This window comes from Bison bison, unplaced genomic scaffold, assembly GCF_000754665.1.
Source record: "Bison bison bison isolate TAMUID 2011002044 unplaced genomic scaffold, Bison_UMD1.0 scf7180017864205, whole genome shotgun sequence".
NCBI classification, from domain to species: Eukaryota; Metazoa; Chordata; class Mammalia; order Artiodactyla; family Bovidae; genus Bison; species Bison bison.
Window position 1 is genome coordinate 1,618,318 of NW_011494777.1, and position 22,736 is coordinate 1,641,053.

General features: G+C 46.4%; 1 protein-coding gene across 2 annotated transcripts in view; it reads left to right on the forward strand.

The window, feature by feature from the left end:
* FLI1 (Fli-1 proto-oncogene, ETS transcription factor) overlaps positions 1-20,856 on the forward strand; it is a 132,001-nt gene extending 111,145 nt beyond the window's left edge. For both annotated transcript variants that reach the window (XM_010844681.1, XM_010844680.1), the window contains exons 6-9: positions 13,018-13,083; positions 14,800-14,859; positions 17,569-17,616; positions 18,860-20,856. In XM_010844681.1, coding sequence (XP_010842983.1) covers positions 13,018-13,083; positions 14,800-14,859; positions 17,569-17,616; positions 18,860-19,389 — 704 coding nt within the window. In that variant the 3' untranslated portion in view covers positions 19,390-20,856. The remainder of the gene's footprint in view (positions 1-13,017; positions 13,084-14,799; positions 14,860-17,568; positions 17,617-18,859) is intronic.
* Positions 20,857-22,736: the final 1,880 nt, after the last annotated feature.

Here is a 22,736-nt window from a genome sequence, read left to right on the forward strand (position 1 = left end):
CAGCATATGTGAACCGTGAACTTCCAGATGTTCAAGCTGGTTTTAAAAAGGCAGAAGAACCAGAGATCAAATTGCCAACATCCGCTGGATCATGGAAAAAGCAAAAGAGTTCCAGAAAATACCTATTTCTGCTTTATTGACTATGCCAAAGCCTTTGACTGTGTGGATCACAATAAACTGTGGAAAATTCTGAAAGAGATGGGAATACTAGAACACCTGATCTGCCTCTTGAGAAATTTGTGTACACGTCAGGAAGCAACAGTTAGAACTGGACATGGAACAACAGACTGGTTCCAAATAGGAAAAGGAGTACGTCAAGGCTGTATATTGTCACCCTGCTTATTTAACTTATATGCAGAGTACATCATGAGAAACGCTGGGCTGGAGGAAACACAAACTGGAATCAAGATTGCCAGGAGAAATATCAATCACCTCAGATATGCAGATGACACCACCCTTATGGCAGAAAGTGAAGAAGAACTAAAGAACCTCTTGATGAAAGTGAAAGAAGAGAGTGAAAAAGTTGGCTTAAAGCTCAGTTCAGAAAACTAAGATCATGGCATGTGGTCCCATCACTTCATGGCAGATAGATGGGGAAACAGTGCAAACAGTGGCTGACTTTATTTTTCTGGGCTCCAAAATCACTGCAGATGGTGATTGCAGCCATGAAATTAAAAGACACTACTCCTTGGAAGGAAAGTTATGAACAACCTAGAGAGCATATTAAAAAGCAAAGACATTACTTTGCCAACAAAGATCCGTCTAGTCAAGGCTATGGTTTTTCCAGTGGTCATGTATGGATGTGAGAATTGGACTATAAAGAAAGCTGAGTGCCGAAGAATTGACGCTTTTAAACTGTGGTGTTGGGACTCTTGAGAGTCCCTTGGATTGCAAGGAGATCCAACCAGTCCATCCTAAGGGAGATTGGTCCTGGATGTTCATTGGAAGGACTGATGCTGAACCTGAAACTCCAAAACTTTGGCCAGCTGATGCAAAGAGCTGACTCATTTGAAAAGACCCTGATGCTGGGAAAGATTGAGGGCAGGAGGAGAAGGGGACGACAGAGGATGAGATGGTTGGATGGCATCATCGACTTGACGGACATGGGATTGGGTGGACTCTGGGAGTTGGTGATGGGCAGGGAGGCCTGTTGTGCTGCAGTTCATGGGGTCTCAAAGAGTTGGACATGACTGAGTGACTGAACTGAACTGAACCTTGGCTCAGCTGGTAAAGAATCTGCCTGCAATGCAGGAGACCTGGGTTCAATCCCTGGGTTGGGAAGATCCCCCGGAGAAAGGAAAGGCTACCCGCTCCAGTATTCTGGCCCAGAGAATTCCACGGACTGTATAGTCCATGGGGTCACAAAGAGTTGGACACGACTGAGTGACTTTCACTTCACTGATGGCTCAGTGGGTAAAGAATTTGCTTGCAGTGCAGAAGACACAGGAGACTTGGGTTCAATCCCTGGGTTGGGATGATCCCCTGGAGGAAGAAATGGCAATCCACTCCAATATTCTTGGCTGGGAAATCCCATGAACAGAGGAGCCTAGCGGGCTACAGCCCATGGGGTCGCAAAGAGTCAGACACGACTGAGGGACTAAGCACAGCGCAGCACTGTGTGTTCTGAATGTCAGCTCCCAGAGCAAGGTTGTGTGTTTGGCCACCAATGCATTCTGCACACACTGAAGAGGGTCCAGCACCATAATACGCATTCACTAAAACATTGCTGAATGAATGAATGTTTGTGGAGTGTGAGATATCAGCTAGGCCCAATAGCTCATGCTGAAAGAGAAGAGGAACCTGGGGGTGGGAAAGGAAAACCAGGTGATAAGATACAGTCCCTCCCTTCCCAAAGATGCTCACCAGGCGAGAGGCATAAGTGCACCAACGATCACAGCAGGAGGCTGAACAAAACGAGGGTGATACCATGAGACCCTCACCAGTGAGCCTTTGCAGAACTTTGGGAGGGAAAGATGCAAAAGTTGAGTCATGCGTCACATGTAGGACTGTGTCCCGAATAATCAGGGAGAGTGAGGGCAACCCCCCCAAGGAAGCGGACAGGAGCGCATCAGATCCCGGCTCTCAGAGGACCCAGGGGGCTGAACACAGATGGCCACTCATTCATCTCAAGCCTGTTACCTAAGTGAGCAACCGGTTAGGTTTTCTTGTTCTGACCTGAAATAGTCTTAAACCTGAGGCAGATTTGACCCAAGAAGTCTGCAATTTAGTTGCGTCTACACTGCCTAACGTAGAGGGGAGTTCTGGCAAACACCCAACTAATGGAGTCAGTATGAATTGCTTTTCCACACAAGGCTGGCCTCCAAATCCCACTTGGAGGCCTTATCAAAATAAAGAGGTCATTGAGGCTTATGTGTCATTCAGACACAGAGCCCCGTGGGAGGAGCGGAGCCAGAGAGGGGCCGGCCTTAGCAGGTCCAGCCTCGTGGGACCGGGGTGAGGCTGTGCAGAGAAAGTACCACTGGCCTTTCCAGCCATCATCTTTGAAAGCTGACCATTCTTTAAGCATTTCTCTCATGTGTCCTTTCAGATATTTCTTCACGTGAAATATCTGAAACAGTAGCTTCATTCTCTTCCACGCAGCAGGGCTGGCTCCGAGGCTCCGAGGCTGTTTGGATTCCAGGACAGATCCTTGAGCAAAAGAAATCTGATCCAAGATGTTTGTTCTTTTTTTCTTCTCCATGCATTCCAAGTTTGAGGCAAGCCTTGCCTGGATTTTTCCCTCTTCTTGAGGTCTCCGTGGAAGCCAAGACCCCCTGATGCCCTTTAGAACATAGGATGCCTCCAAGGCTAAGGCTGAGCTGTCCTTGTAGGTGAGGTTGCCAAGAGGTGAGGACCCAGCTCAGAGCTCAAGCGCTGGCTGGGCAGGAAGCTGGGGGAGCTGACAGTCGGGGGCGGCGGAAAGAATGCTGGGTAAAACCTAGGCTAGTAGTAGACCAGTAGGCAGCCAGAGCCACGGGCCCTCACTAGCTTCTAGGCCAGCAATTCTAAACTGGGATCCAGGATACAGCAAGTCCCCTACATACAAACCTTCTAGTTGTGAGCTTTCAAAGATGTGAACGTGCGTTTGTACTTCAAGTCACATAAGTTAGTTCACGTGCCGGCATCCTCTACAGGTAAGTGTGTTTTCATGTTCTTTACAGTCTTGTATAGAATATGGTGGTACAACATCTTTATTTCAAGCCCAGGATGTCCAGAAAGAAGAGTAAGAGCAGCAGTGATGTGGCCGGTACTGCTAAGATGCACCGAGGGATAACGATGGTGTTAGCTGGGTACCTAGGCTAACTGTGTTGGACTTACAAACAGATTGGACTTACGAACGCACTCTCAGAAAGGAACTCATTCATATGTAGGAGACTTGCTGTCATCCATTCTTCTAAAAGAGAGTGAGACTTTATTCCTGTTTGGGAATCACTGATCTCGGAGCACAGGAATGGGACTCTCCTTCCTCCTTTACAGCTTCTCTTCTTTTTCAGGGTTTTCCCTGGTGAGCTTTCTAACCTCACTTCACCAAGACCAACATCTTAGAGGTGCAAGCAAGATTGTATAGACTACGTGTATATTGTGTATATTTTTTAAATTGCCATTGAGCGAATCCTTATTTAATCTTTCCAGCAATCCTATGCAGCATCTGTTAGTGATATTTTTAGAGAAGCAGAACATGGGGTTCAAAAAGGCAGAGTAACCTTTTGACGATGATCGTTTGCCAGGGCTGGGATCTGAAGCATAACCACCGACCTTCTGGAGAGAAAGGGTGTCTGCCCAAGGGGGCCCACGCCCTGTATGACCTTGCACAGCCCAGGTGCCCATTGCCTTAGCACAACTTTGAAAGTGGGAGGCCAGGCCAGCAGGTCAGATGTCTGCTACGATGGCTGGCAGGGGCTGTATGGCGATGGTGGCCGGCACAGGGCTGGTCCTGAGTCTGGAAGGTTCGGCATGCTGGGCAGGGCAGAAGAAAGAGCCCAGAGAGAAGCAGAGCTGGACTGGTGGCCAAGCCAGACCTGCTCCTCCTCTTAGGCTGGACCTCTTATACCCCAGGGCCTCAGAGGGATGGGGGTTATGGAGGACCATATCGTTGAGTCCTCTGCCAACAGCAAGGATGTTGTCTTCACGTACAGTCTTCCCTGTACGTGGGACTTCCCTGGTGGTCCAGTGATGAAGAATCCACCTTCCAACACAGGGAGTGCCGGTTTGATCCCTGGTCAAGGAACTAAGATCCCACAGGCCTCATGAACCCCCCTCCACCCCCCAATAAAACAACAACAAAAAAACACATGTTACCTATAGATGGGGGCGTTTGGGCAATGGGTCTTCCTCCTGGTGGGTTTGGCTCTTTCTTGGGAAGCTTGGGGCTTTGGACTCAGGGGTTCCCTTTCTTAGAGCTTTTCTCCTTGGGCAACCTCGCTCTCCCAAGAAAGGTCTGGATCAGACTGAGAGAAGCCTCTACCTTGAGCTGGAGCGGCCTTGCCTGTCCTGCTGAAAGGTCTGCATTCAGAAGCCGGGCTTTCCAAGGATAAACAGGGTGAGGTGCTGCCAACCAGAAACTCGAAGAGAAGTTTCAGGGAATATTCATCTTTTTCCATCAAGTAATCGAGAGCACGGGCTCATGCCGGAAGGGAGGAAGAGAGAGGCTTTTGTGCCCGCGTCTCCTGCATCTCTGGCCCCCGGGTGAGGTCATGACAGAATGTGGAGCTGCGTGTTGCCTGGGACACTGGGCCTTCAGACAGCGAACCGTCGGCATCAGAGCAGAAAGAAAGCTTTCCTGAGATGTTTGGCCAGGTTTCTAGGACCCGTTTAACAGCTTCACACAGAAGCTGAGTTAACACTGGGATGTCTGTGAGAAGGTCACGTCCAGAGAAAGTCTTCCCCTTCCCACAAGGAGTTTTCAGAAAAAAAAAAAAAAAATCTCCATGCTCATATTTCTCCACCCCAGGAGGCTCCCCTGGAATCTAAGAGGCCATTGAAGGTCAAGTCAGCCACACCAGACATGCTATAATGAAGATACTGTTCAGACCATTATATACGTGAAGCTGAATTATCCACAATGCCTAGCAGTGCCCAGAATGAGGCTCAGTCTTTCTCAGCTTTGGCCAGAGTGGATGTCAGGACTGCCTGAAACCATAAGCTCCAGGCAGAGCCCTTCTGGGAAGATCCTCTGAAAAAGCTTATTATAAGATTCATTATCAAGCCGGGGGTAGAAGGCATCACTGAAGTAAAAAGTGATTTTCTCCTGATCAAGCATCTGCTGCCACCCAAAAGTTCTGAGACCAGCTACACCTGTTGTACCCTTGGTCAGGGGCTTCCCAGGTGGCACCAGAGGTAAAGACCCCACCTGCCAATGCAGGAGACATGAGCTGTGGGTTCGATCCCTGGGTCAGGAAGATCCCCTGGAGGGCATGGCAGTCCACTCCAGTATTCCTGCCTGGAGAATCCCATGGACAGAGGAGCCTGGCAGGCTACAGTCCATGGAGTCACAAAGGGTCGGACATGACTGAAGTGACTTGGCACATACACACGCACCCTTGGTCGCCTGCTTAAGTGTGTGTTTTCAGAAGTCAGTTCTCAGAAAGCAGACAGCAGTGCCCAGGGGACACTCAAGGCTGCCTCCTGAGCCAGGCACACCCCACAGGAGAACGGCCCACATGCTGATGGGCAGCTGGGTACCAGGGAGGCAGAGTGTGCAGGACTCTGAGTTGTTGGGTAGCTCCTGGGTCCAGGCTTTTCCATTTTGGTTGTAGATATATTTCTGTTTGAGTGTCTGGTACCAGAACTGACCATCATGCTGAGTTCTCACTTGTATGCCTTTTAGGAATAAAAAACAAGTCTTCATTTGAACACTGACATTGTTAAAATATATATAAGATACACAGCAGGTCACCTGAATGAGTGGCATCTAGTCCTGGGCTTCCTGTGGGGACAGCTTTCTGCCTGTGCTTTGTTGTAGGAGGACTGTAGGCCATTCTGCTCAGAGGGCAGCCCGGGTTAACTGTGTACACTCATATATCACCCATCACCCAGACTGGAATGGGTTTCCCAGGTGGTGCTAGTGGTAAAGAACCTGCCTATCAGTGCAGGAGACATAAGGGACTCAGGTTCAATCCCTGGGTCAGGAAGGGCATGGCATCCCTGGAGGAGGGCATGGCAACCCGCTCCAGTATTCTTGCCTGAAGAGCCCTATGGACAGAGGAGCCTGACTGTAGTCCGTGGGGTCACAGAGTCAGACACGACTGAAGTGACTGGGCACACACCCAGACTGGAATCACCTGGTGACTTCATTTAGTGGGGAGAAGTCTGGGCAGAGGCTTAGAATGCCCATCAGCTAGGAAAATAGTCAACAACAAGAGGAAGTGTGTCTATTTAGCAAGAAGGAGAAAATGTTGGCTGGGCACTCATTCATTCATTCAATGAATATTTATTGTGTGCGTGCTCTGGGCTGGGTGCTTGGTTCTATCAGAGAACCAAAGAGGGGTCCTGATCCTAATGGACTTGACATTCAGGTGGGAGATGCAGACAATAACCATCATGAATTCAGTTCAATTCAGCCGCTCAGTTGTGTCCAACTCTTTGCGACCCCACGAACCGCAGCACGCCAAGCCTCCCTGTGCATCACCAACTCCCGGAGTCCACCCAAACCCATGTCCATTGAATCGGTGATGCCATCCAGCCATCTCATCCTCTGTTGTCCCCTTCTCCTCCTGCCCCCAATCCTTCCCAGCATCAGGGTCTTTTCAAATGAGTCAGCTCTTCACATCAGGTGGCCAAAGTATTGGAGTTTCAGCTTCAAAATCAGTTCTACCAGTGAACACCCAGGACTGATCTCCTCTAGGATGGACTGGTTGGATCTCCTTGCAGTCCAAGGAACTCTCAAGAGTCTTCTCCAACACCACAGTTCAAAAGCATCAATTCTTCAGCACTCAGCTTTCTTTGTAGTCCAACTCTCACATCCATACATGACCAGTAGTCCAACTCTCACATCCATACATGACCACTGGAAAAACCATAGCCTACTTGATTAAATTAGGCAATACATGGAAAAATAAGTAGAGCAAAGTACAATGGATGGAAGCAAAGGGAGGCGGGTTAATGTATATTTGGTGGGGCTGGCCAACCCGTTTCTGGGTTTGAGCATTCATAAGGTATTTAATGATGCAAATATAGCAGTAATTGCAATAATATTACTTGCTAATGTTCACTGAGTTTCACTCTGTGCTGGGCACCATGCCAGCTGTTTGCCTGGGTATCTCATTTAATCTGCAGGGCTGCCCTGGTGCTTCCAACCTCTAAGGCAGAATGCCAGATCTTAGCTCTTGATCTTGGCCTTCCCCATCTTCAGCTCTATCCTTGCAGTAGGACTTAATCCAAAAACACTGGCTTTCATTTCAGACTTCCATTTAGTAGGTGCCCTCACGTACCCCAGTGCCCACTGACAGCATTTGTTAAAGTCCTCAGTAAATGGACCCAGGTGTCCTCCGTGGACTCAGATTCCAGGGGCGGGTTTTCCATGCAAGTGGGTGGAAATGAAAAAGCACGTGGGAAGGGAGCCTTGTGGCCTCTGCTGCTCTGATTTCACACTCTGCTCCGGGACCCTTGGTTGTAGGCATGACCAATGCTATTTATTGCTCTGTTACCTTTGCTGGAGGAAGCACTTCAGGCTGATTGCTCGTGGCCTTTCTGTTTCTGTCACTTTTTTTTTTGGTACCTACTATAGGACTTTAGGGTTGGTGGGGACCTCAAAAGTTCTCTCAACCAGGCTTCCCCCAGACCCCCAGGGCATCACAGGAAAAGACAGAGGTGTCAGACACTCCTCTGATAGAGTATCAACCACTAGAGAAAAATCCAGCCACGATCTGCCCTCTGTTGGTTACAGGGAATTCATCCGGGTGTCCTGTAACTTTTGCATGCCTCTACTGCTAGAATGACCAACTTAGATAGCATATTCAAAAGCAGAGACATTACTTTGCCAACAAAGGTCCATCTAGTCAAGGCTATGGTTTTTCCTGGGGTCATGTATGGATGTGAGAGTTGGACTGTGAAGAAGGCTGAGCGCTGAAGAATTGATGCTTTTGAACTGTGGTGTTGGAGAAGACTCTTACGAGTCCCTTGGACTGCAAGGAGACCCAACTGGTCCATTCTGAAGGAGATCAGCCCTGGGTGTTCTTTGGAAGGAATGATGCTAAAGCTGAAACTCCAGTACTTTGGCCACGTCATGCAAAGAGTTGACTCATTGGAAAAGACTCTGATGCTGGGAGGGATTGGGGGCAAGAGGAGAAGGGGATGACAGAGGATGAGATGGCTGGATGGCATCACTGACTCGATGGACATGAGTCTGAGTGAACTCCGAGAGTTGGTAATGGACAGGGAGGCCTGGCGTGCTGCGATTCATGGGGTTGCAAAGAGTCGGACACGACTGAGTGACTGATCTGATCTGACTGTTAGAGTAAAAGAATAGGAGGGGATATGTGTATACTTATGGCTGATTCATGTCAAGGTTTGACAGAAAAACAACAAAATTCTGTAAAGCCATCATCCTTCAATTAAAAAAAGAATAGGAGGAATAGCTGGTAAGTCGATGGTAACTATAGCCAAAGCCTTAAGGTGGGCCTTAAAAAAAAAAGTTTCTTCTGAATGAATATAACATAGCTTTCAGAGAGAATGGATTGATTCCTCCAGTAAATTAAGATCGAGAAAAAAAACTGCTTCGAAAACTCTGAGTCAGAGATCTTATCAGTGCAGAGTAAGTCACAAGTCAAGTCAAAACTTCAGATAACATACACCAATTCCTGGAACTCGGTGATTTGCTATTTCTCTTTGCATGAATTTGTCACTTTCTATTCCACTTTCTATTCCGTTCCTGTTAGGTTCACCTCTCGTCCCCCCGGTACCCACTGCATCCATCCACCACGAGCTGCCTGCTCCACCACATCGTGTGTTCACGGTATTGCCACCTGCCAGGGGCCTCTCCGGAGCCTGGTAGGCTGCAGTCCATGGGGTCGCTGAGGGTCGGACACAACTGAGCTACTTCACTTTCAATTTTCACTTTCATGCATTGGAGAAGGAAATGGCAACCCACTCCAGTGTTCTTGCCTGGAGAATCCCTGCTGTCTATGGGGCAGCACAGAGTCGGACACGACTGAAGTGACTTAGCAGCAGTAGCAGGGGCCTCTCCTGGTTTCTGCGGCCTGTGACCCAGGGCCATTAAGCTTGTTGATCAGCTGTGGACACGGTCTTGAGCCTGACCTCATCCCCCCAACTGCAGACCCACAGGTGGTTGTCTCCCACCGACACATTCACATCTCACTGCTCACATCTGCCACATGCCCACCTCTGATGCATGCTCTCTTCTCTCCAAAGAGGCCTCACTCAAGCCACCCGGCCCCACTTAGACTGGCTTCTCCCTCCTTCACCCCCAGGATCTCCAGCACTCCTTTGGCACATGACCTGTACAGCCTCACAGTCTTCTATTTGTTATCTTCTCCTATTTAAAGGCAAGGACAGGGTCATCTACAAATGACCCATTTGTGTCCCTTTTTATGGCTGAATAATATTCCATTGTGTATATGTCCTACGTCTTCTTTATCCTTTTCCTCTGTTGATGGACAACTTTGTTTCCATGTCCTGGATACTGTGAACAGTTCAGTGAACACTGCGGTGTGTCTTTTTGAATCATGTTTTTTTCATACAGAGTGAAGTCAGAAAGAGAAAAACAAATATTGTATATTAATGCATATATGTGGAATATGAAAAGATTGGTGTAGATGATCATATTTATTTACAAAGCAGAAATAGAGACACAGATATAGAGAACAAAAAAAGTATGGATATACAAGGGGGATGGAGGAGGGGTGGGATGAACTGAGAGATTGAAATTGACATATATACATTACTACATATAAAATGGTGCTTCCCAGGTGACTCAGTGGTAAAAGAACCTGCCTGCCAATGCATGGGGTGCAGGAGATGTGGGTTTGATCCCTGGGTAGGGAAGATCCCCTGGAGGAGGAAATGGCAACCCACTCCAGTATCCTTGCCTGGAAAATCCCATGGTGGGCTATAGTCCATATGGTCGCAGAGAGTCAGACACGACTAAGCACACAGCTGCTGTTGCATCGTTTCAGTCGTGTCCGACTCTGTGCGACCCCATAGACAGCAGCCCAGTAGGCTCCCCTGTCCCTGGGATTCTCCAGGCAAGAATACTGGAGTGGGTTGCCCTTTCCTTCTCCAATGCATGAAAATGAAAAGTGAAAGTGAAGTCGCTCAGTCGTGCCTGACTCTTAGCGACCCCATGGACTGCAGCCTACCAGGCTCCTCCGTCCGTGGGATTTTCCAGGCAAGAGTACTGGAGTGGGGTGCCATTGCACACACATGTATAAAATAGATAACTAATGGGAACCTATTCTACAACTCAGGGAACTCTATTCAGTCCTCTGTGGTGATCTAATCGGAAAGGAAATATAAAAAAGAGGGGATATATGTATACACATGATTGATTCATTTTGTTGTACAGCAGAAATTAACACAACATACTCCAATAAAAATTTTAGCTAACTAATTAATATAATAAAAATAATAAAGGCAAGAATAGTGGACTTGTTTCATATTCTTTCACTTGCACTCTATAGCCAAATACACAATCCACTGCAGAAATCAGTCCCAGACAAATGCCTGGAGGCCTAACCAGCACCCCAACCCCAAAGAAGAAGTTTGGAAGAACCTGGCCTTTCCTCAAAGGTCCCCCACCCCAGCCTTGTACACACTGTTGCCCCCTGCCAGACAGTCCAGAAAATACCCATGAGAACCTTCAACCACATACCCCAGCTTGTAAACAAGTTAGGTTCTTTGTTTGTTTCTGTTCTGCTTTGTTTTTAAGCAAGCACAGGAATCTATTTGCAGAAGGAATTGTGAAAAAAAGAGTCAAAAATAAAAACAGACAACTCAAATGAGCCAGGTCTGTCTCTTTTGCCCCCTTCCCTCCCCTTCTTCCCATCTCCATCCCCTCACTTTCTGTTTTGCTTTTCATGGCAATTGCTGAAGATTGTAATTTCCAAAACTAGGAGGAATGAGCATCTGCACGTGGATTTTTCCACCAAAAATCTGGTCCTGTAGTTTGGTTCTTCTTAGCCAGAAACAATCAGAACAGGCCATGGGACCAACCAGCCCATCTTCACAGTTCTTATTCTAATTTGTTTGTGAGGCTCAGAAGGGGTGGAGGGGGATGGTTTGCGTTTCACCCCGTCTGACAGTCGTTTGATGAGGTTTGCACTCCATTTGTCCGGATGGTTTTTATGGTTTCTTTGTTGTCCATGGAAAGACTTTGAAAGTCATAATTCTATATCCTTAAGCTCTTCTGCTATTCCTGCTCCGTGTCTCCACGGGACTCACAGCGTGAGAAAGGAAAAGATGTTTCCAGCCAGTCGGTTAAGCAGTTTCTGCACAAGGTTAGGGAGGTGTGTGGATTCTTTCAAGAAAAGGGTTGGGATCATGAATGTTCAGGTTCAATGGAGTGTCCACCAAGGTGATTTGGAAGCCTCTCTGCAGTCCAGGTGGGAAGCGTCTCTCCAGCCCCTTGTTTTTGGTCCAGCCACACTTCTGCCCCTTTTCCTTTGGCTGTGGTCATCACCCAGCTCCCCACTATCAACAGAAAAGCCGAGGGGCCAATGAGAGTCCAGAATGTGCCCAAACATGTGCTGGAATGAGAGGCTGAAATCACTGCTGGGGCCTCAAGGCACTGCTATGAGAGTTTGTCCATGAGCCTTTAATCTAGACATGACCATCTCCGCAGAGCTGCTTAAAGGGTTTTGCAACACAGGCTTTGGACACTTTTTTTCTTTCTAAACCTAGATTATGTTTGTAGAATGCCTTATAAGATGCTTCACACGTGTTATCTCATTTGATCATTACCTGTCTTCATCCCTTGGGGCTGCTATAACAAAGAATGATAAGCTGGGAGGCTTATACACAACACTAACTTCCGACAGTTCTGGAGATTGAAAGTCTGAGGTCATGTGCCAGCATGGTCAGGTGTTGGAGGCCCTCCCGTCTGGATTGCAGATGGCTGCCTTCTTCTTGTGCCCTCATATGGCAGGAGGCACACAGGCAAGCTACCTCTGTGACCTCTTCTTATAAGAGCACTAACCCTCTTCTTACGGGCCCCGCGGTTAAGACTGAATTACCTCCCAAACTCCACCTCCTATCACGATCACATTGGGGATTAGACATCTGCATATGAGTTTGAGGAGGACACAGATATGCAGTTGATAACATTTGCACACCCTTCAAGGTAGATTAAATCGTGTAAAATCTTATTTCCATATTTTTTTTAAAAAGTGTTTGGTAGTGCCGTGTCTTTGTTGGAATACATGGGATCTTCAGTCTTCACTGTGGCATGCAGGGTTACTTTCAGATTCAGCATACATGATCTTTTTGTTGTTGTTTTTTTCAGTTGCAGCATGTGAATTCTTAGCTGTAGCATGTGGGATCTAGTTCCTTGACCAGGGACTGAACCCAGGCCCTCTGCATTGGGAACACAAAGTCTTACCACTGGACCACCAGAGAAGACTCTTAATTACGTATTTTGAAAAGCTGAGGCCCAAGGATGTCTGGATTCATCCAAGGTCTCACAACAAATGATGGAAGGATAGAACCTGAACCAACCCTGTGACTTCAAATTCAGGGTTCTTTCCACCCCTTTGACTCCCAATCAGTGTGGCAGTGTTACTTCCGTCCGTCCCCATTTGCCCCAAGGAAATGCACTTCTGGAATTTAGTGATGCTTGAGGTTATTGCTAAGTTAAATTTAATTTTTCTGGATCACTAAAAGATAATCTTCAGGCAACCTTTCTGAAGAGCAGAAGATGCTTTCGTTGTTGTTCAGTCACTCAGTTGTGTCCGACTCTGCCACTCCATGGGCTGTAGCATGCCAGGCTCTCCTGTCCACCATCTCCTGGCATTTGCTCAAATCCACATCTATTGAGGCTGATGTATCTCTGTTTTTTTCCACTAGACCCTTCCTATGACTCAGTCAGGAGAGGAGGTTGGGGCAGTAACATGAATTCTGGCCTCAACAAAAGTAAGTAAACGTCACTCTGTTCTTTGGGAGGAAAACCTTTTTCTGGGGTGGGGCGGAGAACAGGGTCATAAGCGAAAGGAAGAGAAGAGTGAGCATTTTCTTTTTCTGCTTTTTGAATGGACATCAAAATTAATTACCAATGTAGAACTTGTCAGTGATACCTAGTCCCAGAAAGATAATGGAATTTTCACTCAGACCTTTGAGTTTTGTTTCACTGCATTTGGCTTTAGAATGTTTGAAGTTGTCAAGTTTCTTAGGACAAGTTTCTGTATGAATGAAAAATCCCTGGATTTGGATTCTGCCATTTAAGTTTCAATAATGACCCTCCATGACTTCACCTGCTTCCCTAATTGTCAGGATAGAATCCTCCCAACATCTCTACCTCATTTCGTGGAACGTTGAGGTGGGGTGGTAACAGGATGAGGAGATGCTAGTGATATGACATCAGTTTGTGTTGAAATCTGACCCAGAATCTCCTGTGAAGAGTGCAGGGGAAAGAATGATTCATAAAGTCCTGACCCAGAACGTGTCAATCTTGCTGTCTCTAGGAGGTAAAATATCAAGCACAGAAATGGATGGTGAAGGGAATTCTTTCAAGAAAGAAGTTAGGACTGAAAATTAATGCCCAAGCAATAGCCACAAGCCCTTTTAATAATATGTATTATCTGTTTACTCTGCCTCCAGCCCTGGGCAGTGTGGGTTTCACATGGTGAACCCGCATGCACCAGTCTCTCCAGGAGGGGAGAGGAGTCAAACACACGCGCGCGCGCATACACACACACACACACACACACACACACACACACACACACCCCTTTCTCTCCGGGTGGCATCAGGAACACCTTAGGGACCTGGAGTCATAAGAGTTGGTTCTAGAAAGAGGCAGGATTTGGACCCAGAGAGATGGGAAAGATGCCTTCCCAGGAGAGGCGGGTTCAGGCAAAGACATCAAGGTCAACATGTCTGAGAGTCAGGGAGGACTTGGGTTCCTGGAGTTTAGGGTGCACGAAGGAAAAGAAAAGTCTGGAAGGGTGAGGAAGGGGTTCAAAGATGCTCGGACCATAGACCTCAGTGCTTTAGTCAACATCAAGTCACTGAGGTTTTTGGATGGTGGAGTGAAGTGGTTTATGGAGATTAAACTGGCTAAATAGCATTTGAAGGGTCAGTGAGAAGACAGAGGAGTGGTGAGGATGCCAGTCAGATGAAGCCAAAGACGGTGCAAGAAGCAACACAGCTCTAACGTGGATATGTGACATGATGGCAGGAGCAGGAAGGGTGTACTAAGAGATGCCACAAAGAGGGGAGCTCACAAGATGTGGAAACACAGGAGCAGGAGACTGGCACTCAAATGCCACCTTCTCATTAAAGACCTTTCTCAGTTTTCTATTTAAAAATGAAGTCCACAGCCCCAATACCATCAGACATGCTCCTTCTCCGTATTTATTGCTGTTTATCATTGTCTCCTCCATTAAAATGTAAGCTCTGGCAGGAACCCCTTGCTCAGTGCTGGGTCCTTAGCATCTAGAACAGTGCCAGTACATAGATTCTGGATAAATATTTATAACATAAAATGAATAAATGAGTAGAGTGACCGAGTGAGGGAGTGAGTGAATGGGAAAGCACAATTGTCCCGCTCGGTGGGGATGTGCTTGACGAGACGTTCCCTCCCCTTCGTGGAGAATGGCTCCACTTACCATATTTCTCTTCTTGCTGCAGGTCCCCCCCTTGCTGGAGCACAAACGATGAGTAAGAATACTGAGCAGCGGCCCCAACCAGGTACCTGTCCATGATGTTCGAACCCTCCTTTGTTTCCTGTGCGGCCACTGGTGCCACGTGGTCAGCAGAGGAGGATTTAGACAGTATCTTGTGTTTGTCAGCACTGTTCTTCATAGAGTCCTGTATTTGACACTGTGCTAGATCTGTCCATGGCACACCCAGCCCTGGAATGTGGAGAGACTCATGACGTATCAGAGGTGAAAGGAACCTCAAGATTAACATGTTTCATGTTGTAAAATAAAGAAACCGAGATCTCAAGAGGTGAAGTGATTTGCCAGAAGCCACACAGGTGGATTTGGGGAATATGAGAGCTGTCATCCCAGACTCCCAAGTTGTTTCACCTTCTTCCATCCCTGTAATGAATCTCCCTAACAGTTAAGGCAGAGCAACTTTGAAAACCATGGAACTGGAGACTCTTCGTATGGCAAGGGAACCTAGAGACATCTAGGTCTACAACATCCTCCTGTAACATCTCAGGAGGTCTACAACATCCTGTAACATCTCAGTCTTGTGACTGCATCATCTCCACTTGAATACTTACAGCTATGGGAGCTCAATACCTAACCAGGCTCAGTTCCACCATTTGAGCCAAAGTCCCCCCAATGCTGTATCTTCCATTCAGGCTTCCCAGTTTGCCCCGTGGAAAGGTCTTCTTGTTCTCTGTGAAGGTTCTTCATGAATCTGAAGACTGCCATGTGTACCCTCCCAAGCCCAGCTCAGTCTCTCTTGGGACGCAGCTTAGAGTAAGCTCTGAACATGCTGTTGCTTTGGGTGAACATACTTGGTTTTCCATTTCCATTGAAGATAAGCGTAGAAAGTTGACCTGCATTTCTTCAGGAAGGCTGAGAACTTGCTGACTGTGAAACACAAGTCAGAGAGGATTTGACATGGAGGATTTAAAAAGTCCCCAACAACAAAATTAGACATTGTTGTTCAGTTGCTCAGTCCTGTCTGACTTTTGCGACCCCGTGGACTGCAGCTCGCCAGGCTTCCCTGTCCTTCACTGTCTCTGGGAGTTTGTTCAAACTCATGTCCATTGAGTCAGTGATGTTATCTAACCATCTCATCCTCTGTCACCCCCTTCTCCTCCTGTCCTCAGTCTTTCCCAGCATCAAGGTCTTTTCCAATGAGTCAACTCTTCACATCAGGTGGCCAAATTACCTTCCCCCAAATATTTGTCACTGTATAGATAGAAAGGGGTAGATTGAGAGGTCTTAAGGACTCTTCAAGTTAATTTGTGGTTGTGAGCAAAAACCCCTGAATCATGTTGATTTTTTAAAATTATAATTATATAGAAATTGTAAAATTGTATCAAACATATGACATCATCACCAAGCTGTGATCCAGCTCTCTCCCATGGTCTATCTCAGCTGAAAAGAAGAAGACAATCCTCACTATGTCAGTATTGCAAAGGTTTCTTTTATGGCTAAACTATCATGTAAGTTTTATGTAAACTGAGATATTAAGAATAATCATTTTAAGGACTGCTGTGGAAGCCCAGTAGTTAAGACTCCATGCTTCCACTGCAGGGGGCAGGGGTTTGATTCCTGGTCAGGGAACTGAGATCACACATGCCACATGGTAAGGCCAAAATAAGTAAGTAAAGAGATGTTATTTTAAAAAAAGAAATTCAAATATATATATATATGTGTGTGTGTGGGTGTGTGTATATAAATATATAATCATTTTATGGCTAAAATACAAATTGTGGTTGGTTGGTGTCAACATTTCCAAGCTTAAAATCATAGAAGGTTGTACTGGAAGGGAACTGAAAAATCCAGGAGCCAAACCTATCATTTTGCAGAGGAGAAAAGCAATACCCAGAGATTGTCCACTGAGTTATTTAGCTGATAATTTAGTTGGGCTAGAACCCAGGCTACTTGATTTCCAGGCATGTGTCTTTTATGCTGCATCAGAAAAAGAGAGACATGTAATAGTTAGTAATAGTTAGAGCTATTAAAGGCCAGTCAGGGATTCCCAGGTGGTTCAGTGATAAAGAGTCCTCCTGCCAATGCAGGAGACACAGGAGACATGGATTCGATCCCTGGGTCAGGAATCCCCTGGAGAAGGAAATGTCAACCCACTTCAGCTTTCTTGCCTGGAGAGTCCCATGGACAGAATAGCCTGGCAGGCTACAGTCCATGCAATCACAGAGTCAGACACAACTGAGTGACTGAACAGCAACAAAGGAATTCCCTGGTGGTCCAGTGGTTAAGACTCAGCATTTCCACTGCAGGGCCATGGGTTCAATCCCTCGTCAGGGAACTAAGATCCCACAGGCTGCATGGCATGGTCAGGAATAAATAAATTTTTACAAAGACTGTTGTAGGACCTTTACAAAGACACTGTTAGACTTTAAGCTCTTTTAATAAGCCATACTTCTTATTCATGTGACTGGATATCAGCTAGCTCCTTTCCAAATGTTTTTTATTATTCTATTGTAGGTATTATCTATAAATTGTAGACACTGAATATGAAAAAATGATACTATCACAATTACATGTTGTTTCTGTAATAATGGGGATATAGACCATAACTTTGATCATGATCTTTAAGGTTTACAAGTAAAAGCAGTGCAGTTTTCTGAAATCAGGCTTTCCTATGATCTCAAAATAAAAGTAGAAACCCTTAGGGGTATTCTTATTGTTAATGCTGTTGTTTTTATATTTTTCATAACAGTGAAGCAAATTTCCTTTCTTGTCTCCTTAGATCCATATCAGATCCTGGGCCCAACCAGCAGTCGCCTAGCCAATCCTGGTGAGTTTACTTTGGCCTGAGAGGTTGTGTTCCAGAATGTTCCATAGTTTTATGAGATCACTAAGGGAAGCTTCCCTGGCAGCTTAGACGTAAAGCGTCTGTCTACAATGCGGAAGACCCGGGTTCGATCCCTGGGTTGGGAAAATCCCCTGGAGAAGGAAATGGCAACCTACTCCAGGACTATTGCCTGGAAAATCCCATGGACAGAGGAGCCTGGTAGGCTACAGGCCATGGGGTCGCAAAGAGTCAGACACGACTGAGCGACTTCACTTCAAGGTGTCCTCAGTTCAGACACCTGACCAGGGAGGGACATGTATGCCTTTCCTTGAACTGTTTGACCCCTGTTTCTCTAGTGCACAAGGAGAGAACAGGGCTTGTCATTAGGCGGTGATGATATCCATAAGCTGAAGATGCCTCTGGACCACAAACATTTTAGCCCCATGTATGTGCACTGAGGTTGAGATAAGTTTCAGCAGGGAAAGACAGAGGGGGTAGGTGTGGGAAGGGCAAGGAACAAGCTCTCGGTGAATACATATTCTAAAGCTGTCTCAGTATTCACTTTAGGTGGTATTGCAGCATTACTTGGCTTCCTAGGTAAGAGGTTGCAGATAAAATAAACTCAACAGTGTATTTTAAGGGTTTGTGATTCAGGTAACTCAAGAGAGTTCTGAACCAAGCGCACCTCCTGTGTGAGTTAATAGGCCCTTTGGAATTGCGAGGCCAGCACCGTCCCACCAGGGAAGTCCCACTGCTCCTGTCTCCAGGCCGTTTCTGCTCAGAGGGTGAGAAAGCCACCAGCTCGCTCTCCTCTTTTTTTTTTTTCTTTGTGCCCATGTTCTCTGTGGAACTTAGAGCAGAGAGCCAAGCACAAAAGCTAAGGAGCAGTTCAGGTTGCTTCAGCCTAAAGTGCTGTCACATGTTCCCCTGGGACTCTGAGGGAGGCCAGCACTGAATAAGGAGTAGACAGTGGTTCAGGCCTTTACAGAAGAAGAGAGGCAAGCATCTTCCCCCAAAGGGATGGGGCGTGCCTCGCCCCAAGCCACACAGCTGGCTCTGGGTGAATTTCACCAGGCTGGGGGCGGCTTATATAAAGATCTAACCTTGATGATTATGCCAGTCTGGTTGAGAAGTGGATTCTGACTGTAGAAGGAGATCCTGGGGTTCCTGTCTGGGGTGAGTGGACCCTTGCACTTAGGATCAGGTTCTGATTTCTCAGGCAGAGCCTGTTTTCTGTCTCCCGCAGGGAGCGGGCAGATCCAGCTGTGGCAGTTCCTCCTGGAGTTGCTCTCGGACAGCGCCAACGCCAGCTGCATCACCTGGGAGGGGACCAACGGAGAGTTCAAAATGACGGACCCCGATGAGGTGGCCCGGCGCTGGGGGGAGCGCAAGAGCAAGCCCAACATGAATTACGACAAGCTGAGCCGGGCCCTCCGATACTACTACGATAAAAACATTATGACCAAAGTGCACGGCAAGAGGTATGCCTACAAATTTGACTTCCACGGCATCGCCCAGGCTCTGCAGCCGCATCCCACCGAGTCGTCCATGTACAAGTACCCTTCCGACATCTCCTACGTGCCTTCCTACCACACCCACCAACAGAAGGTGAACTTTGTCCCTCCCCACCCGTCCTCCATGCCCGTCACGTCCTCCAGCTTCTTCGGAGCGGCGTCACAATACTGGACCTCCCCCACGGGGGGCATCTACCCCAACCCCAACGTCCCTCGCCATCCCAACACCCACGTGCCCTCACACTTAGGCAGCTACTACTAGATGCTTCCTCATCGGTGGCCTTCTCGCTGAAGCCCCCTCCCTTACACCTCCCTTTGGACTTACGTGGCCTTGGAGAGAAAACAAAACTGGATGCTCTTTCTTGTTGGATAGAACTTTTGTACCTGTTCTTTAAAAACAACTCTTCTTTTTTTTTTTTTTTTTTAACATTGGTAACTCCTGCTTTTCTCTACCTTGAACAAAGAGGTGGATAATTCCATGGGCCAGTATGCCAGTTTGGAGTCCCAATCTCCTGTCAACCTATGAGTTGAATATTTAGATTACTGGAATGGTTGTGTCATGGTTCTGGGAAAGAAACTGTATGTAGATTTATATTTTTAGGACCAAAAACAGTTTCTTACAGACACACGGGTCTCATCTTGAACCTTGAAGGGTTCAGTAGGATAAAGAGTCATGGACTTAACCAGTTATGCTCTGGTTTGAGGCTTAGTGAACTAGAGGCAGGAAGCTTATCATCTTATCTTAGGAAGCCCTAACTCAGTGGAGGGCAACTGGAACATTGGTTGTAAGGCCAGTGAAGTTTTCACCCAACTGGAATTTAACAGAAAGAAACAAGTGTGTATTTAAGAAGCCACGGGCATTGCAGAATCCCTTTCAGTGGGCAGTAAATATGCGCTAGGCTGACCATTCTGTCTAGAAGTAGTCAAAATATGAACTAAGAGATGTTAATGCAAATACAGACATTCCTGAAAAGCCAGAGAAGTAAATAACTGAAAAAAAGAAATAATGACCATGGGTCCCAGTACTTTGAAAAGTCCTAGGGATTTCTAAACACAAACAGATTCGCAAGTGCTGTGCGCTTGTCAGACGATCAGTCCCGGGTCCACCAACCACAAGGCAACTTACTGTATAAATTATGCAGAGTTATTTTCCTATATCTCACAATATTAAAAGTAAATAATTAAAAAGTGAAAAAGAGTAAAGAAACGAGTTGACCTCGGTCACAGATACAGTGTTCCTATCAAATCAGTCGTTATTTTTTTTAAATGTAATTTGTACATCTTTTTGTCAATCTGTACATTTGGGCTGCTTGTACGTTTTTATAGCTGGTTTTTAAAAAAGCATAATGTGACTTGTTGCAGAAAAGAGAACAGGGCTTTGAAGTCACTGACTTACCCGAAAGAGAATCACTGTAATTATTTAACAAATGAGCAGAAGCGAGTCAAGGCATCCCCTTTAAACCGTTAACTGCTTTGGAGATGTTTGTAAATAACTGAACTGCAATCATAACAACTTGGAAAACAGCAACCAAACTTTCCCTTGTGGATACGAGGGATTTTCTGCCTTATATATACAATATATTTTTTAGATATTAAAATATATATAATTTTGCAGGTAATCATTGACTCTGTTAAACTATATTAAGTGTTAAGTTGACAACTGTCCGTGAAGACTATGGTGTAAAATAATTTGACTAAATAAATTGTGCCTTCTTCTCTCAGAACTGAAGAGAACGTTTTCTTATTTACAACCAACCTTCTGTCCCCTGTCCCCCGCCCCAGGTCCAAGGGTTTTCCCAGGGAAAGTTTCCTACTGACCTCTTCTGGCACCGTGAAAACTTTTTCACATGTACATATAGCAGAAAGTGTAGAATTATGTGGGTTTTAGTGTTGTTTGTATTAGCTCTCTCCAGAGAAACAGAACCAGTGGGGATATATATACGGAACTTTATTACGAGGACTTGACTCATGCAATTGTGAGGGCTGAAGAATTCACCCGGTCTGAAGCTGGTCACTAGGGAAGCCATGTGTAGCATATGCTCGGTTGCTTCAGTCGTGTCTGACTCTCTGCGACACTGTGGACTATAGCCCACCAGGCTCCTCTCATCAAAGGATTCTCCAGGCAAGAATGCTGGAGTGGGTTGCCATGCCCTCCTCCAGGGGATCTTTCCAATCCAGGAATTGAACTCGTATCACCTGCACTGAAGCGAGATTCTTTACCCACTGCGCTGCCTGGGAAGCCCTCAAGGGAAACCAGTAGTGTGGGATTCAGGGGAATCAGGGAAACCGGCTGATGGTATAGATCTCAGTTCAAGGGCAGGAGAAAAGTCCTGCTTGGGCAGGCAGGGAGGGAGCCCCGAGGGTGAATTCCTCCTTCCTCTGCTTTTTGCTCTATTCAGACCCTCCGTGATTAGAGGGGGCCCTCTGGCCTGCATCGGGGAGAGGAGTCCTCTTCAATGGGTCCACATATTCAGTGCTAATCTCATTCAGAAACACTCACACTTACATACCGGAAATACTGTTTAATCTTGGCCACAGTCAAACTGATACTTAAAATTAACCTTTACATTGTTGATGATGCTTGCAGAGATTTTTTAAAATATTATTTAAATCTTCCTCCAGCCGAAAAAGGTTTTAAAGGAGGGAGCCAAGGCCATGGATATGTGTCAAGGAACACATATCCATACAAGCAGATTCATCCAGGGTAGACCTCATACCTTGGACTTCACTCGTGCATCCTCCGAGCATCTCCAACCCAAGTGGCCATTCCCCCAGCAGAGAATCCTGCTGGAATCGATACTCCAGCAGAGAATAAGATGGTCCAGCCTCCTCTGGTCCTGTGCCAGGAGTTTATGGCTCATGCAGATTTTTAAGATCTTTTTTCTTCCCAGGGAAGAAATTTGCCTCAAGTCGTTTCACTGTGAGTTGGCTCATTTTCATTTCCTCTATTTCATAATGAAAATGAATGAGCCCTGGAAAGTCCTTGATGTTGTGAGAAAAAATTAGACTCACAGCCTTGGTCACCCAGTAGACTTCCTAGGGTGACACTGAGTACCTTCTAGACAACTTGTCTACTTAAACGAAAGGAAAGAAGGATTGAGGGCAGGAAGAGAAGGGGGTGACAGGATGAGATGGTTGGAAGGCATCATCGACTCAGTGGACATGAATTTGAGCAAACTCCATAAGATAGAGAAGGACAGGGAAGCCTAGCGTGCTGCAGTCCATGGGGTCACAAAGAATTGGACACAACTAAGCAACTGCAAGAACAAAACGAAAGGAGACATGTTCCAGATTTTAGTGTCTAAATTTTTGACACTTGATCTTAGCCAAAAGGCTAAGAAGTGATGTGTCTAAATTTTTTAATGTGTACCCTACCATTAAAAAATGTAAGTATTCTCATTATATATACATTAATTTATAAAGTATATATAAAGTGAAAGTCAATCAGTCGTGTCCGACTCTTTGCAGCTCCATCAACTATGCAGTCCATGGAATTCTCCAGGCCAGAATACTGGAGTGGGCAACCGTTCCCTTCTCCAGGAGATCTTCCCAACCCAGGGTTTGAACGCAGGTCTCCTGCATTGCAGGCAGATTCTTCACCAGCTGAGC